The sequence below is a fragment of the Aquila chrysaetos genome, chromosome 2 (assembly GCF_900496995.4).
Source record: "Aquila chrysaetos chrysaetos chromosome 2, bAquChr1.4, whole genome shotgun sequence".
In the NCBI taxonomy this organism is placed as follows: Eukaryota; Metazoa; Chordata; class Aves; order Accipitriformes; family Accipitridae; genus Aquila; species Aquila chrysaetos.
In genome coordinates, this window is record NC_044005.1 from 19303925 (window position 1) to 19320459 (window position 16535).

A 16535-nucleotide genomic window follows, 5' to 3' on the forward strand; every position below is an offset into this window, starting at 1 on the left:
TGCATGTAATGGTTCAACTTTATGACAAAATTATATTTCCTCAAAATCCCGAGATTGGGATAAATAAAGCAGTAATCATCCAGATCACCTGGGATTCTCCCCCCCCCCCCCCCCCCAAAGACAGGATAAATTCTGCCCCCGCAGGAAAATAATTCACATCCTTGGTGGCAAAGCTGTTCAGTCGTAGCTGGCTGCGCTCGGGTCCCTCACCGCGCATCCGTCGTCCTTAGAGCCGCACCAGCCCGGAACAGACGGCGTCCCTCTGCAAAGAGCTTACGCCGTAAATCTCGGCACCATTAGCCCACGACAAAATCTGCAACGCTGTTGCGCATTTGGAAAGCGGCGCTGAGGAGCGCGGCTGGCACCTCGCCGCATTTCATTCCAAACGTGCACGCAACAGGTTGTGCCTCTCGTTTTTCTCAAAGTTTTCCTCTCCAGGAGTAAGGGGCTTACGCTGCACGTTCCGAAGCTTCCCTAAGAAAGCCGCTCTCGCCTGCCGAAGCACGTTATGGGTAGTTTCACGCTTTTTAGAGCAGAAACTTCAGCGCTGCGCGCCGGCGTTCTGCGCTCGCCTGGCTCCCCAGCAGCGGAGGGCGCAGCGCCTCGCGGCTCCGGGCAGCGGGCGCAGGCGGGTGCGCGGGGAGGACCGCCCACGGCGCCGTCCCTAAGCCGCCCAAGTCGCGGGGTAACCTCGCCGCGGGGCTCCGCATCACCTCGGTTCAAAGGGGGGAGCGAGGCGCGGCCGCGGGGGGGGCCGCCCCTACCTCCTGCCTGCCTCCTGCCTCCCGCCTCCGCAGCGCCGCGCCCCGCCGGGGCCGGCCGCAGAGGGGCCAACAGACGCCGCCGGCTCCCCCCCCCCCCGCAAACTTTCGGCCGCGGGACGGCGGCGGGCGGGGACGGGGACGGGGAGGGGGGCGCAACGGGCGGGCGAAGCTGGGACCGGCAGCGCGCGCCAGGGAAAGGGCCGGCAGCTCGCCCCGGCTTCACACCGCGTCCCGCCCCCGCGGCCACCCAGGGGTGCCGCCCATTGGCCTGCGCCGACCGTCTCCGCGCCTCTCATTCGCGGCGGGCCGTGCCCGTCACGGCACTGCCGCGGCCCGGGTCTAATTGCCAGGGCAAGGGCGCGCCGCGCCACAGGTAGGGCGGCGGCGGCCGGAGCGGGGCTGGCGGGCTGCGCCGCGCTGCGCTGCTGCCCGGAGCCGCCCCGCGGGAGCTTCGCGCCTCTGCTCCCGGCCTCGGGGGAGCTCGCCGCGGGCGGCTGTCTCCCTTCGCCCCCCTCTCCCGGCGCGGCTCGCGCCTGCCCCTCCTGCGGCTGCGGGGCGAGCTCGGCCGGGGAAGACCGGCCTGTTGCTGCCGGGAGGAGCGACCGCAGCGGCGGCGGCGAGCGGCCCCGCGTCTCCCCCCGGCGCGGGGGCGGGGGAGCGATGAGCCGCGCATTGTTTCCCCTGTAGGCAGCGCCCGGCGGGCAGCGGGGCGGCCGGCCATGGGCTCCGCGCCTTTGTCTCCCGAGTGAGCCGGCCCCGCTCCCGCAGCCTCCCGCCGCCGCCAGCCGGGCCCCGGCGACATGGACGTGACCGTCTCCGAGCTCCTGGAGCTCTTCCTGCAGAGCCCCTTGGTGACCTGGGTGAGCAGAGCGGGGGGGGGGAAGCGGGGAGGCTGCCGGCGGGGCGGCCCCGGCCCGGCGCGGGATGGGGGGGGGCGGCCGGGCCCTGCCGCCACCCCCCCAACCCCGCTGTCCTTCCTCCCGGCAGGTGAAAACCTTCGGGGCGCTGGGGAGCGGGGACGGGGACAACCTCGGCGTCTACATGGACCTGGTGGATGGCGTCGTCCTGAACAAAATCATGCTGCAAATGTGAGTGGGCTCCCGAGGGAGGGGGTGGTAGCCCCGTGCTGCGCGGGGCCGGGCCCGCCCGGGGGGGCGGCAGCGCCGAGCGGCCCTCGGCTCCTCGGCGGCCGGTGGGATCGGGGCTGCGGAGGGAGAGGCCGCTGCTCCCCGTGCGGTGCGTCCCTCTGTGATCGGGAAGCTTTCGCAGCGGACAGGCTGGAAGGACAGGGTATTGGGCGAAAGCACCGGTTTTGCGTTTTTCTCCTTTGGGTTGCTCTTTGAAATCGGCAAAAACAAAGGAGGGGAAGAAGCCAAAACCCCAAACTAATCCGGTTCCATAAAATCTGATTCAACGCTTTTCTGGGGTTTTTTTGGTGGCACGTGTTTTTTGCTTTTTTTGTTTTGTTCCAAACAGTTACTTTTTCTTAGTTGTTCACATATGCTTTAGGGGAAGGTATGTGGTGGTACAAATAAGGAAATGAAAGTACTTTATCATGTGAAGCTTTACTGGGAGGATTTCATCTGAAGTGTGTCTACTCTTGTGTAAACTTCGATATTAAATACATAGTTTAGAAAAAAAACACAACCCAGCTTCAGTGATATCTCTTTCGGGCAGTACTGTAAGGATATGTCCTGAGGAAACATATAAATGGGTTAAAAGAGCAAGCCCTGAAAATACCAAAGCGAATTGTTGGTAGAACTTGTATATTTTTTAACCACATCCTTTCCTGTTGCTGGTCTGCTGCATGCAGGTCCTGATTGTTTTCCATCATCTCTGTCTTTGCTTTTAAATATTCTGAAATGTGTCTGATAAGGAGTTTGTAGGGAGAAGTATTTGACTTTCAGGAGAGGAGACTTTGGAAATCACTCGATTTTGGCACTGCATTCTTAAGTGAATGAAATCAGTTGAAGGTTGACCAGTGATTTGCAATGTTAGGCCAAGTTGAAGAACTTAAATGAAGAATTCATATTAGAATCTTTAATTGAAATTCTTGAAAAGTAACTTAAAAAAAAAGAAGTCTGACAACCCATGCCCCACCCACTCAAGTTGGCAAGTTTTGATATCTTATGGTACCTGGCTGCTCCATCTCAGAAGGTATCAAATTTTCTTCTGTTTTGGTGTTACTAACAGTGGAAATTGTGAACTGGAACTTAGATAGTGAAGATTCATGATCTGGATCAGAATCCAGATCAATCAGCCCACTTGGGGATAACAAACTAGTGGTGTAAAATGTTAGCTGGGATGGAAACCGGATGTAAAGAGAAGACATAATTTCCAGCATTTCTCAGGGAGTAATTACACTTTAAAAGAGAACTTTCTGCAAATTAGAGCCTTGAGTATGAGCATTCAGATCCAGACTTGTAGTTTTCCAAGATGTGGGAAATTGGATTTTAATTTATGACCATTGTGTTTGGCGTGGAGATGACCAACCAAACTATCAAGGAACAGCAGCAGTTGAGTCTGCTGCAGGTTTAACCAACTGAACTATCTCTGTTGTCTAATATGTGAAAGAATCTTATTAGTTCAAAACAAGAAAAAGTAATACTTGGTTGCTCTTGAATTTTGTTATTAAATAGGTTGAAGTTATGTGGCTTTTGAATGGCTGTGGCATTCTTATGAGTGATATATTTTAGAAGTGCTTGATCAGGTGGTGTATGTAAGCTTAAGTATTTTGTAGTTGATCGTGGAAGTATGTCTAGGGAGACATAAAATTGTTAAAGTCTATGGAGCAACTTAACAATGCTCTGGGGACAAGGAGTGAATGATAAGATCTCATTGAAATAACAAAGATAAGGATATAGGCTGACTGAGTGCAATGACACTAGTTGGCATTTCATAGGATGTCCTGTGTTTGTGAGAAATGCCCTGGCATGTTTACTTGCCTTAAGCAGTCAGGAAAATAAGTTTGTTTTTTCCAAAAAACATCTCTGCTAGCGGTGTCGCAGAAGGTGTAAGCGGAGGAAGCACAAGCAGTGTGGAGTAGGAAACTGTCCCATTACATGCCATCAGGGCTTTTTTTACCCTTTTTTAGGCAGCTTTGGCAGTGCTTCCAATGTTGTCTAAGGAGCTTGAAACCAAGAGCCCAAGGCTGTTTAATTTAGGAAGGATTGCGGTTGTATTTATGTATCCCAACCCAGCAAGGCGCTCAGGAGAGGTGCTGACTATGACCTTCACTTTTTCCTGGCTTAACCTTTAGAAATTGCAATGCAATTACTGCTTGCCTGTAAATCAGGAAAGCCTTGCAAGGCGTGTTTCTGCCCCACAAAGCTTTCAGAATAGAAAAATAAATGTCTTTTGAAATGCTTGCTCATCAGCTTTTCAAGTCCTCATCACTGAAGATGACTTTCAGTGCTTGGCTTGAGACCTTTTTTTTTTCCCTGCTCAAATTGTATTAATGAGGGCCGTTGATAAATAGGCTAGAATTTGATACACCATGCTGCGATAGTGTTGATTGCCTAAAAGCACAGATGCATGCATGCACACATATGCAGAGAGCAGGGAATAGAAGGGTGAAAGAACTGGGCTCTTGATGTGTATGGCTGTCTCCTCACTCGTGTGTTACTACACTTGTAGTTTTTTAGGTTAAATATCCTGCTTGCCTGCTTACTGGAACACAAATAGCACAGGCGCATGAGCTTGCATCTAAACACCAGGTGTGATGCAGTACTTTGCTGCAGATCAACAGGTTTCTTTCAGTGAAGATTTCAAAAGCTAATTTCTTGAATTTCATTATTAAAAATGAAACATTTTTGTCCTGCAGCGAAGCAGAATTTAAGTTTAATCCATGGCCAAAAAGACAGGTGGATCTGTGAAGAAATCCAGATATACCTGTTCAGTGGAGATTGCTGAATGAAAGTAAGGCTTTAGCTGTTTGAGGTGTGAGTGGGCTGTATGAGTTCACTCAGCCTCTAGTTTCTGTTGTGATGGGTTGGATTTTGCCCAAATGCTGTCTGGCAGCTTGGAGTGGGTGGAGAAGATCCCAACTGCTTGATGTTGTGGTGTCAATGTTTTTTAGGTGGTGGGTTCATATCAGCAAGGCAGCTGTGTCGCCAGAGAGGTAGGCGACATCTATCGCTTTGCCTGCCTGCCAGCTCCCTGCTGGCTGTGTGACAGGAGGTGAAAATAGGGCTGTGCCTTCGCTCCATCCTCTTCAGAAATGAACTGCCCCCAGGAATGCTAGTGCTGAATAAATTGTAGTTTGCTCAGGCGCACCAAATGTAGCTGTGCAAGGGCTGAGGCAGGGAACCCGGCTTGGGCTTAGGCAGATTCTGGCCACAACGTGGTCGGTAGGTAACCAGTCGTTGGGCTTTGCTGGTGATCCCTTTGCTTACTGGTGATCCCTAACAAAGCAAGATGCTTTTTTAAAAGAGTTGGGGATTGCTTAGTTCTCAGTAGTGGTGCCTAGCTGCTTAACAAGTTAAATCTAATAGGAAGAGACAGAGAGCAGCGTTTGGTTTCGCCACTTATATTTTAAACCAAGGCAAATGTATTTTCAAGTCATTTTGCTGTAAATGAATGGTTTTCTTTTCCTGTGTTCTGTCCAAGTGTATACCCCAACCTGATCATGCATGAAGGACACGTTGAATTTTGCAGACTTGCAGTACTGGCTGAATACTCTGCATACAAAAATGTTTGTTAATCTTCAAAGTGGAACTGCCGTGTCCTGAGCTTCTGTGTTTCTGGTGGGTTTATGTGTATCGAGTTAATGACCTTCTCTGTGGACAAATTTTAAAGAACTTTTTTCAGATGATTGTGTGTCACTTCCTGGTATGAAACTAGCACATGGTGACACTGCATAGACTGCCTTCAGTGTTACAGTTGCAGCTGTGGCATAATACCTACAAGCATAAGCAAATATTTGCCCTGTTTAACTTATACAAAGTTTTATTTGGGAAATGGTGGGGGGTTTTACATAATGCAGGCACATAAGTGTTTTCATGTTGACTTGTTCTAATTCTTCTAATTGATAGTAGGCTCTGCTTTTCTGTTAAAACACTTAGCAAACAGGAATGTGTATTAGCAATACAGCTGATAAAACTACTTGTATTAAAACCACATAATAAAACTGCACGATAATAGTTTTTTCCATTTCAATTGCAGCTGTCATTGTTTGTGGTACTGTCAGTCTGTCTTCTTTGATTTAGACCATGTGACAGGAACAGCCATGTTGTGAGTGCCCGCTTCTTGTGGTTTGTAGCAAATGGCATGAATACCGGAAGGTTAAAGATAAGCATCCGTTTAATTTAAAATCTCCTTTAGAGGTGCATTTTTCTACCATTTCCAGGCAATTTAGAAACCCTGCCAGCCTTAGTGGTGTCACCCCACTTGATGCTAGAGGAAGAAGTTGGATGATAGGAGATTTAGACTGGTTGAAGAGTGGTATATGTCCAGTTAGTGAGTTACCTGCAGAGTGAAGTGCCGTGATGTGCTGGACACACCAGGCACAGCTGGTTCCTTCTGGCATCTCATAACCCTTGGGCCCAGCTTGTGGGCTTCACCATTACTCATCAAAGTTACTTGTCAGAAATTGCTCAAATGGGATTGTCACTTTGAATTTTAAAAATGAAATTTTTTTTTTGTTACTTTTATTAATTGGTCGCTTAAGGGTTTGCATCTTCAAGCCCTTGTGCTGCTGGTCCCACATCTGAAGAACTCGTAACTTGGCCTCTGTCTCCTGGCCCTTCCTTTCCTCTCTGCTCCTGTAAAAGCCATGAAGGAGTACAAACCAGAGGACTTCTTTAAAATGTTTGGGTATATAGTGAGGTTTGAGACTTTCCTTTTGTTTATTTGGCTTAGGTGTTTTTTACTGGTTTGTGAAGTACCTCCCTTAGTCACACCTCAGTCGTGCTGCCTCAGTCTTATTCAGGTAACATTTCTGATCTTGAGGAGCAGGTGGTTTTTAAAAAAAGAGAATTGTAGTTTTTGTTGTATTTGTGTATAAGGGAAAGACCAAACAGCAAAAGACTGAAAAAGCATCTCATTGAGGTTGTGTTCAGGGATTTTTCAGATACATTCAAAACAGGAATTTGTTTGGGTTAACTGTTTAGTGTTGCAAAAAATCTATTCAATTTTCAATATGAACCTTGGAAAGAGTTTCTTTCTGTAAAATTCTTCAAAACCAAGTTTCACCAACCAAACAGGTGCTATTATGTGTGGAGTGTGGTACCTACAGCTCTTTTTTCTTCAGGGTAGAAACATTTTTTAAAGACAGAATTTGCCTCTTACGGTGTAATTTTACTCAGGTGCTTTTTTTCCTTCAGGTCTCTGCTTCCCCTTCCTGCTTTTCCCTGCCGTAGATCAGGCTGTTCAGGTTGTAGTGTTTTGAGTACCTCGGTCTCTCTAGGTTTTTAGCCTTTTTCTTTCACTTCTCTTGAGATCGGAGAGCATCTGTGGCTTCGGGAATGGCAGCTCCCTCCTTCCCTGAGTGCAGGTGACCTTGGGCCTGCTCAGCCTTGGGGTGTTGCTCCGTTCCCCCTGCGGCAAGGCCTGCCCGGCTCTGGGCTGCTCTCTGCTCCCCGTTGGGTCTGGGTCAGCTCCCGCAGCAGGAGGGCCGTTCGCTGCCTCTCCTGGCTCCTCGGTGTCACCCCTGCCACGTCCCCCCGAGATGTCTCAGGAGCTGGGTGAGTGACGTGGAGGAGGCAGCAGCAGCCGGAGGGATCCAGCTGACCTTGCGTAATGTGACACGGTTGTTCTAGGCAGGAGGTCTGACGCAGAAGACGTTTGAAAAATGCGAGAAATATATTCTTTCTGAATAAATACATGCCTTGAACCCTTGATTCTTACAAGTGTTCATCTCCGTGCTTATTAGGTCAGAAGGTGTTTTGCCAGTTCAACTGGATAAAACTGAACTTACCTGGTAAATGGAAAAGAATAAATCTTTCTTTTTTGGGAACCTCCCAGCGCCTCTGAGAGCAACCTTCTGTGGCTCCTCCAAGTTCTTGGCTGTGGAGCTAGGACAGCTGTAGTCAGTAGTCGAGCTTATCTGATCCAGGATTAAGAAAAGATATGGTAACAAATGAAGAAGAAATGGGATATTGCTTGTTGAGAAGGAATTGTTTAGTTTTCCATGTGGAGACAATAAGCCCTGTGGTAGTTTGAAGTGTCAGCTGTGCTGGCCTTTCACATCTTGTGCAAACGGTCCTCTCAAGTGAGCTGACGTGCTGGACGAAGTTGGTTACACAACATACTTGGAAATCCAAACCATCATATTTTTGAGTGACATACTGTTTTCAGGAAAGCTTTTAACTTGCTTGTCTGTGAGGAGGAGGAGGCTGGACTGCCAGAGCGACACTGTGTGCTGGGGCTTGGCTCCAGGTTAAGAGGACCCTGAGGTCAGTGGCGTTAAGGGCTCTTGGGGCAACCGATTACCCTTAATGAAGATGATAGGATAAAAGCTCCAGAATTGCTTCTGAGGGCCCAGTCCTGCCAACGCTCATGTTCTCGTAACGGACGACTAGCTCTGCTGTGCCAAAAGATGAGCAGGTCTTGTCTTGGAAGGAGGAGTTGCTCTGTGTCTTAAGTGCTTCTGAAAACATCATCCAAGCCCTGCAGTTATGCTGCCTACAGCTGTTGAAGAAATCGCTTTTCCTTTGCTGTGGCTGGTGGGTGTGTTTTGTGGATTTTTGCCCCATTTTGTGCAGTTTTGGGAAGGGTCGTGGAGTATTGCTCTCCTGTAGAGTCAAAGCTTTCTCTTCCTGGCAGTAGACCTGGGTCACTGCCAGACAGTGGCATGGCAGTGGTGCTGCCTACATGAGCTTTCACATGGAAACAAGAACTGTAGGTTGACCCTTCTGTTTGGCTAGCTTCCCTTTACTGTATGTGTCTTCCCTTTACTGTACGTGTCTTCCCTTTTAGCTTCCTGGTTTGTTGTTGTGACCTTGCCTAAAAAGGCTAAGCATCCAGCTTCCTTCAGGACCCAACATCTGCTCAGAGAGTACTGAAGGCAAGGTACTCTCCAAGTTCAAGCCCAGGTGACATTTATGCTTCTCCAACTTGCTGTGGTGCTGAAGACCTGTACTGTCAAGCTGCGTATGGGTATGGCTTCTGTGCTCCTGTGTCTGAGCATCAGTAAAATGGAATACTTAGTACAGATTTTACTTTAAAAGCTTGTTAGAGTTGCCTCTCTTTGTTTGCTTTTTTTCATAATTTATTACAGTGCCAATCGGTATACAAAATCCTTTGCTGCTGTAAAGGTTGTGTAGGGTCTTGCTAGTTTATGCTAGTGGCAGTTTTGGTCATGTGTACTTCAGTTTGCTTGAACCCAGGTACATAAATACTGCGTCTCTCATTATCTGCTGCCAAGGCAGTTTTGTATCATCTGTGGAATATGTGTGTATTCTGTCATACTTATACACATAGCACTGCTTTCACTAGAGGGATGGTTGTGCATTGGCAGATATATTTTAAAAATAAATATTGGATCAGTTCCTCTTTTATTTCCTTGTCAGTGCCCGAGTTCAATATTTGGCCCTGGAAGAGCTGTGAATGGCTTAATTAACAACCAAAGCAGAGCTCTGCGAGGCAGGTGTTTGGATTGTGTAGGAGTTTGCTGGTAAGAGTCTTTATTAGAGGGGAAACGCAGAGCTTTGATCAATGCTATTGACAGATAAAGGTTTTCAGGTTCCTTTTTTTGCAACATGTTAGGGTGTACACAGAAAATCTGAAGGTGCATGTTCTAATTAAATTATTTGCAGCTCTTTTCCTGTGTTTTATTTTTTATTTTAGAAATAAAATTGCTTCAGGTACAATTTTTATTTGCTTCCTTTAAAATCAAACAAAAACTTTAGGCTTCTTTCCTTAAAATCTTTCCACCAACTTTTTTCCTGTCTTGCTTACATCTCTGCCTATGTTTATATTTTGTTCATATCTTGAAGCGCAGTAGAATGAGAGCCCAGTAGAGCTGTCTTCTGTGACATGGTGGGTATATGAGAGGTCTAGTTAGATGAAATGGGTATATTAAAAGTGCAGTGCTCCTTTTTCCCTTCACTATAGTGTATAATGCATCTGGGTTTTGCAGTTTGCACAGTGGCCATTGATCAAGTGTTAACACCCTCCTCTTGTCATAAGACTCGAAAGCCAAGGAAGGCATGGTAGTTTTTCCTAGGCTTCCCTTTATTTGAAGAAGATAAATCCATTATTATCAGAGACTGCTTTGATCTAGTGTGCACAAACTAAATATGCTCTTTTCTTCGGGGAAATAAAAGTAAGGAGGGAAGCTGCCCTGAACTGCTGTGTGGCTTAAGCTGAAGTAGGATACTTTGTGGCACACAGGAAGATTTCCAACTTATACATAGGTGCAAAGGTAATGAGCTTATTCTATCATGAATTAACGTATATGTATACTGTATAATTATGTCAGTTCATTAATGGGTAAATTTTTAAGGGTTTTCCTAATGGTGCATTATGGAGATGCTAAGTCTTAGCACTGAGTAAACCAGTAATACTTTATTTTCTTTTTCTTCTTTTAATAGAGATCCTCGACCAACCAACCAACGTGTCAACAAGCACGTAAATAATGACACGTATCTTCGGGTTCAAAACCTGACCATCTTAGTCAGAAACATTAAGACTTACTATCAGGTGAGATTTCCATTCTCTGCTTATTGATCTGTGGTGATTGCTATAACATTTCAGCTAGTGCAGGGGCTGGTGGTTCAAAAAGAAGCTTGCTAAAGGAAATGGAGGGGAAATTGTGTTTGTGTAAAGGTACTTTCAGTCATGCTTTCCTTATGAGATGACAATACAGCTACCTTCTCTATCCCTCCTGGCCAGAGGCTGCTTCCCTGCCACCCTCTTTTTTTAAAGAAAAATTGTGCTTGAAGGCTGTGATAGCACTTGGAGATACATGTAGTAAAAAGGTTCTTTTGTGGTGGGGTTGTGGGGTGTGCATGTGAAGGGGTTTGTTGAAACTAGAATAATGTTTTAGGGTATAAAACCTGTTTAAAGCAAGTAACGTCTTACAGGGGCTGCCAGCACATAAATCGTTATGAAGAAATATCTTTAATGCTAGAATGTAAGCCTCAAATTGAGATACTGTTAATTAGAAAAGATGAATTTGTGCTTATCTTGCAGGTAGACTTCTCGTGCTGTGTACTTGTTCTTAGGTGTTAAAGGAGTTGTTTGTTCTGATCTTCTCTAAGACGCTTAAGTGCAGGAATGACAGCAAATTCTCACAAATAGTGCAATTCTTAAGCGACATCCTTGAACTGACCGTCAGTGTTCCTCTGCTCTAATAGTGCTCCCCTAAAACCAGGGTGGTGACAGATGAGCACTTTTGCAGACTTAGGTACATGTTGGATGCTGCTGGAAAGCCACAGGAGTGAATTGAGTTACTCTAAATAGAATTTCTGTGTACACACTATTGTGTATATTTAGATTCCTTAGTGAGAAGGAGTGTTCTGCTGTTTCCTTTTACACATCTTTTGCCAGATTTGAAAGCTGTGCAGTATAAACCAGGCTGAAACCATTGAGGACTGTTAAAGTGCTCCTGTGTATATGTGTCTCGATAATAATGGACAAAACAACTAAACTGTTGGAGTTGATGTCAGTGTGCTCATCCTGGACGCTTCATCTTTTCTGTACATATAGAATAGACTGTGTATTGGCTTTGTCTTCAAAATACAGAAGAGATGTAATGCTTAACTACAGTAGTGCCTTTTGATGCTGTTCTTTTCCAGAGCTTGCCTACTGCTATTCCATGTTATTGCCACTACTTTGCTTCTGGACTTGCTTAGGGAAGCCTAAAAGAGAGAATGACTTGTGAAAAAGTCAGATGAGGTGGATGACTTGTGTGCAAGTTCCAGTGGCCTGCTAGGAAAATGAAGTGTGTAACTCAGGTTTGAGATGATGTAGGAGAGTATCATGCATTTCTGAAGACAGCTGACCTGTGTCTTGATTGTTGAGAACTGGAGATGCTGATGCAGTGTAATGTCATTCCTGAGACTTGTGATTTTTAAGGGGAAATTCCATTTGGTCATAACTAGAGGCTGAAGGTTTTCTTGGTTTCTCTGTTACCCACTGAACAGTGTAAATGTATATGGAGTCTACAAGCAAAAAGGACTATGTTTTAAGGACAGGGACATGACTAGTCTTTCTCCCTCTCTTCTCACCCCCACAAGATTTACAGTCAGAGTCTGGTCCTTCAGGTGTTGAAACTCTAAAGCTTTTTATTTATGTGAGTTCTTTGTCTTGGAGCTGATAATCTGACCTCTTAAAAGAGTACCTGAAGAGAGATCACAGTCAGGAAAAAAGAAAAGTGATTCAGAATCATGTGATACATTGCTTGGTGTCTTGTTGACCTAGCTGTTGAGCTGTGTAATCATAATCCAATAAAGCTAGCAACAACTAAAATAGGTTAAGACACAGAGTTTTCAATGGGAAACAGTAGTTGAGGCTTGCAGTAGCAGGAGTAACAGTGATGTTGCTGTTGTAGTGTAGAAATTAAGTACTATAAATCTTGCTGCCTGAAGACTTATAAATACTGTATATAAACAAAGCAGTCATGACAGCTTATCATTCTTTGCATTTGGTCCTGACAATGTGTAATTACAACAAAGCTTAAAATAAAATCACATTTTTTTGTGATGATAACATATAAGAAACTTATTTGTCCTTGTCATAATCACATCTTCAGGGCAAATCCAAGGTCTCAACACTAATCTGAGATTTCTTTACATGTGGTGGTGTGTAGCCTTCAACTCCTCATAGTCTGGGAGGACTTAAGGCCATCTATGCTGTAACTGAACTCTGTGTGATTGATGCTGAGTATAACGTCACATCTGTAGTAATGTCTATGTTAGCTATTTGGAGGGTTTCTTGTGTTTTATGATCTAAGTAGTTTTTACTAGTTTTTTCAACATCCAACCAAATGGATGCTTTGGAATATATTAAATACTGTTAGGCCTCTTCTCTCCTGAATATTAGAGATTTTTTGAAAATATGTTGAAGTTGTGGGCATTGTTTGATGCAGTAGTATTAATACATTAGCTTAAGTTAAAATGAGGGTAGTATCTTACTGACTGAAAACATGCAATCAAATTTGGTTGCAGACTGGAAGGGGGGCGGGCAGGAAGTTCCTGACAAACAATAGGAACACAAATTTGCTGCTTCCTCAAGAGAAACAAAAGCTCTGAAAATACAGTGCTGGCCTTGATATTTTACATTGCCTTTCACTTAATGGACCCAAGTCAAGTTTATGGCTTAGTTATGCAATTTGGTAGACCAGGTCTCCTAGAATGAGGAAAATGCCACCTCATGCTTTATTGAAGGACATTGGTAGGTGTGAAAGAATACTTGCTCCTCTCTGCACTGGGCAGGAAGTGATCAAGAGTATCATGTGAATTCATGGTACTGTAAACTGTATCTGAGGAAGGTGACATAAGTGGCTACTAAAATTAACTCTGATATTCAGAAGGTAGTTGACATTTTGGATCATGTAATTGTCTAGTATATCTATATCTAATATCAGATTTCACTTACATTTGTATAGCTAATCTCTTTGTTAAAGCAAAATTCTCATTAATACAGATAATATTACCTCAGAAAACAAGGACAGGTCTAGTCTATAAGTGTGAATCCAGGTCTTCTCCACAGTGTTGGGGCTTTCCTGATCTCTTAGGCTTAGTGTCTGTGCTGGGAATGGCTATGGACAAACAAGGCTGTTGGTGGAATTTGGCTTTGATTTGAGCCATAAAGATCAGTTCCTAGCTGTGCTTCAGCAGGCATAACTTGGGAGGGGTAAATGCAGTAGAGAAGCCTTCATTTTTAGAAGTTTGATAACTGAATTTGTTCATTAACAACTTTCTGGAGAGTTGCCTTCTCACAGCTTTCAGCTGCGTAAAACTGGATTGCTGATGGCTACTAGGAAAAAACATTGTGTCAAGACTCTTAAAATGGAGGGTTTGGTGGGTTTTTTTAATTGGGTATGTAATATTTGTTACTGGTGGTAGCAGGCAACATTTCTGCATTTCCCACTTGAGCCGTTGCACCTTTGCAGGTCTGTTATTGGCTTGAGAGGCCCCTGTTTTGAAACCAGGCAAATGACTCACTTTGCTGTGGGATTTCATGAGCATTCAAGAGAATCTGTCATTAGTTGCATTTAATAACTGTTAACAGCATTGGCTCACTGGAGAAACGGCTGGTCATAAAACTTCTGGAATTGGTGTGATATCTTGGAAAAGGGCTGAGCACAGCAGAATGCGTTCATTGCTCTAAGTGTGAGTTTTATGTGTCTCTTCTTGCTCTGACTGAATTCAGACACTTGGCTGTCTTTAAACTGGAATTCAAAATGGTTTTGTAGGGAGTAGTTTAGTACAGAGAATTGCAGGTTACTGTCTGTAACTGCAGTGAGGATGTTGATTAAAGGGGTCAATATAGAACTGAGTGTATTGGAGAAGAGATACTCATCCACTTCTTGCTGGTGCAGGTGTTGTGCATCCTGGTCAAAGGGTGAAGTCTTTACCCCATACTACAGCTAACCAGTGTATATGGGACAGATTGACCTCCAGCTGTTGTCTGCTGCCTTGTGTTGATAACGTAGTTGGGAATGTTGGTCCTTAGGCTGACATTGGCTAGCCCAGTGCAACACAGATGAAATTATTTTGCTATTCCTGAGCATTGCCTTCACTTTAAAATGCTTCTGTTGTGAGCTCCACTAAGGCTTATCTACTGGTCCAGTTACGTTGTCTTGAATATAGTTCAGGGTGTGAGTACTGCAAGACTGAATGATGTTTGGCTTCACCGAAATAAGTGCTCTCGACCCTTGTTGACAGTGAGTTGGTATGGCCTTAATTCCCTGGGACCCTGTGCTTCTTTTCCAAATGGTGATTAATCCCAGCTGTGGCAACTGTCTTCATAGTGGTGTGGCAGTGTCCCTGTTTCTGGCAGAGTTCGTTGGCAAAGTTTAAAAAAAATAAAAATAAAAATCAAGGAACAAAAAAACCCCTTAAGCTGCAACCACCTGTGCAAGAGCTAGCATTGTTGCTGGTTCTGTCACTTCTGAGGATGGAAGAAGGCGGCTAGAATATCTGAGGGGTGTTGGCCTATCCCTTTGCTGTGCTGTAGGGAATATTTAAATCCTGTAGGTGCTGATACTTGAAGTGTCCATGTAAGAGCAGCTGCCCTGATGTCCGCAACACTTGGAGAACATGCTCAGACCTATAGAGTTTTGGAAGAGGCCTAAGGCAGGCTGGCAGGGGAAGCTGAAGTGGCTTTGCTGTCATTCTCTGCTCATGTGTTAACCCTTGGGTTTAGTGTTTTTCTAAGGAACTAAAAAATCACTTTGATACCAGTTTATTAAAAAAACCTAAATTTATGAAACAATGTGTTTTTATGTCAGCTATTTTTCTAACCTTCAAAAATGCCAGTAATCACTCCCAACAGTATATACTGCACTCTCAAGCAAAAATTCCTACCACTTACATGAAAAACTTGAGGTTGATAGAGAGAAGAAGAAAAAAAGATTGTGATCATCCCTTGGCTAGTCCCTGTGTGGTTATTATGGCCACATCTGGAGTATGTGCATGAGAAATGCTGTTGGAAGAAATGCTGCAATGTGGTCATGGTTGTATTTTTGTTGCCTGTATTGCCTGCAGTTGTGGCCACTAAATACCTAGCAGATTGCTTCATGTTTCTAAATAGATTGGACTTCTTAATTTGAAAAAAAAAAAAAATTTGTACTGAGAGACAGTTCTGAATCCAGTTGCGACTGTGTGGCTTGTGCAGCTTCAGTAAGAAACTCCTAACTCTTAGCATTTACATTAAAGTGGAGGTGTGGGGAGTAAAGATGAAACCATTCACTGAATTTTTAGAGACTTTATAGCACCACAAATCCTACCCTCCCCACCTAAACTTACTTAGCTGGGCTCAGAGATAACGGTGAGCAAGAATGTCTTACTTTTAAGGCATGTTTCTTTAGACCTGTGTCCTTCTCCTTTTACTTGGCTGCTCTATATTTGTGTAAAACAAGTACAAGCAGCAGGGTTTTTACCAGGCATGTTAAAGGGAGTTAGCTGCCTGTGAGTTCGGCTGTTGCTGTGAGCGGTTTGATGCTGGGGCTGTAGTAGTGCTGTGTTTCTAACCTCTGGAAAAGAGAGACATTTTTGTCTTCAAGCTGGGGCAAAAGCTGGTTCTCCTGGTGGGGCAGTGAAGGTCTTGCAATACCAATAGCTTCCAGATAAATAAAGAACTGCTTCTGTAGTTGAAGCATTGAGTCAGGTGTAGAGCTCTTCACTGGACTGCAAAAAGGAATTAAAACTTGGAGCTTCAGATTTGGGCACGAGTTACTAACTGGCAACTGTACTCAAGCTATAAATAAAGTTCTGGAAGTAGCAATGTCCTCTTCTGTGAGTTGAAATCTTTCCCTACTAGGCAGGCTAATTCTAGTGGGCTAGTAATCCAGTCCTTAGCAAAGTAAACACCAAAATGCTAGAAATGCACATAAATGTGCACACCCTGAAGTCAAAAAGCATTCCTCTGTTCTGAGGGAGAGAGTTTATACCCACAATGACCTACTGAGTTAGGTGATAAACTGCTTTTTGCTAGCCTTGTCCATTTGGTGTGTTAAACTACAATACACCTGGGTGACTGCTGTCCTTTGATTCCTGTTCCCTAGAAATCTTAATTTAGCAGCTTGGCTTAAGGGGAACCTTTCTTCATCTTGAGCTTTAAATTCCAAGATTATTAACTTGAGAATGTCAGCTTTCTTGAGGA

The 16535-nt window shown here is 44.9% G+C and overlaps 1 protein-coding gene across 10 annotated transcripts in view; it reads left to right on the forward strand.

Moving 5' to 3' along the window:
• Positions 1 to 1157: 1157 nt before the first annotated feature.
• The window catches only part of CCDC88C (coiled-coil domain containing 88C), a 101759-nt gene continuing 86381 nt past the window's right edge, over positions 1158 to 16535 (forward strand). For all 10 annotated transcript variants that reach the window (XR_005933674.1, XM_030041252.2, XM_030041261.2 and 7 more), the window contains exons 1-3: positions 1158 to 1624; positions 1752 to 1852; positions 10298 to 10406. Coding sequence is in view for 9 of the 10 variants with exons in the window: in XM_030041252.2 (XP_029897112.1) it covers positions 1565 to 1624; positions 1752 to 1852; positions 10298 to 10406 (270 nt within the window). In the remaining variant the exon portion in view is untranslated. The remainder of the gene's footprint in view (positions 1625 to 1751; positions 1853 to 10297; positions 10407 to 16535) is intronic.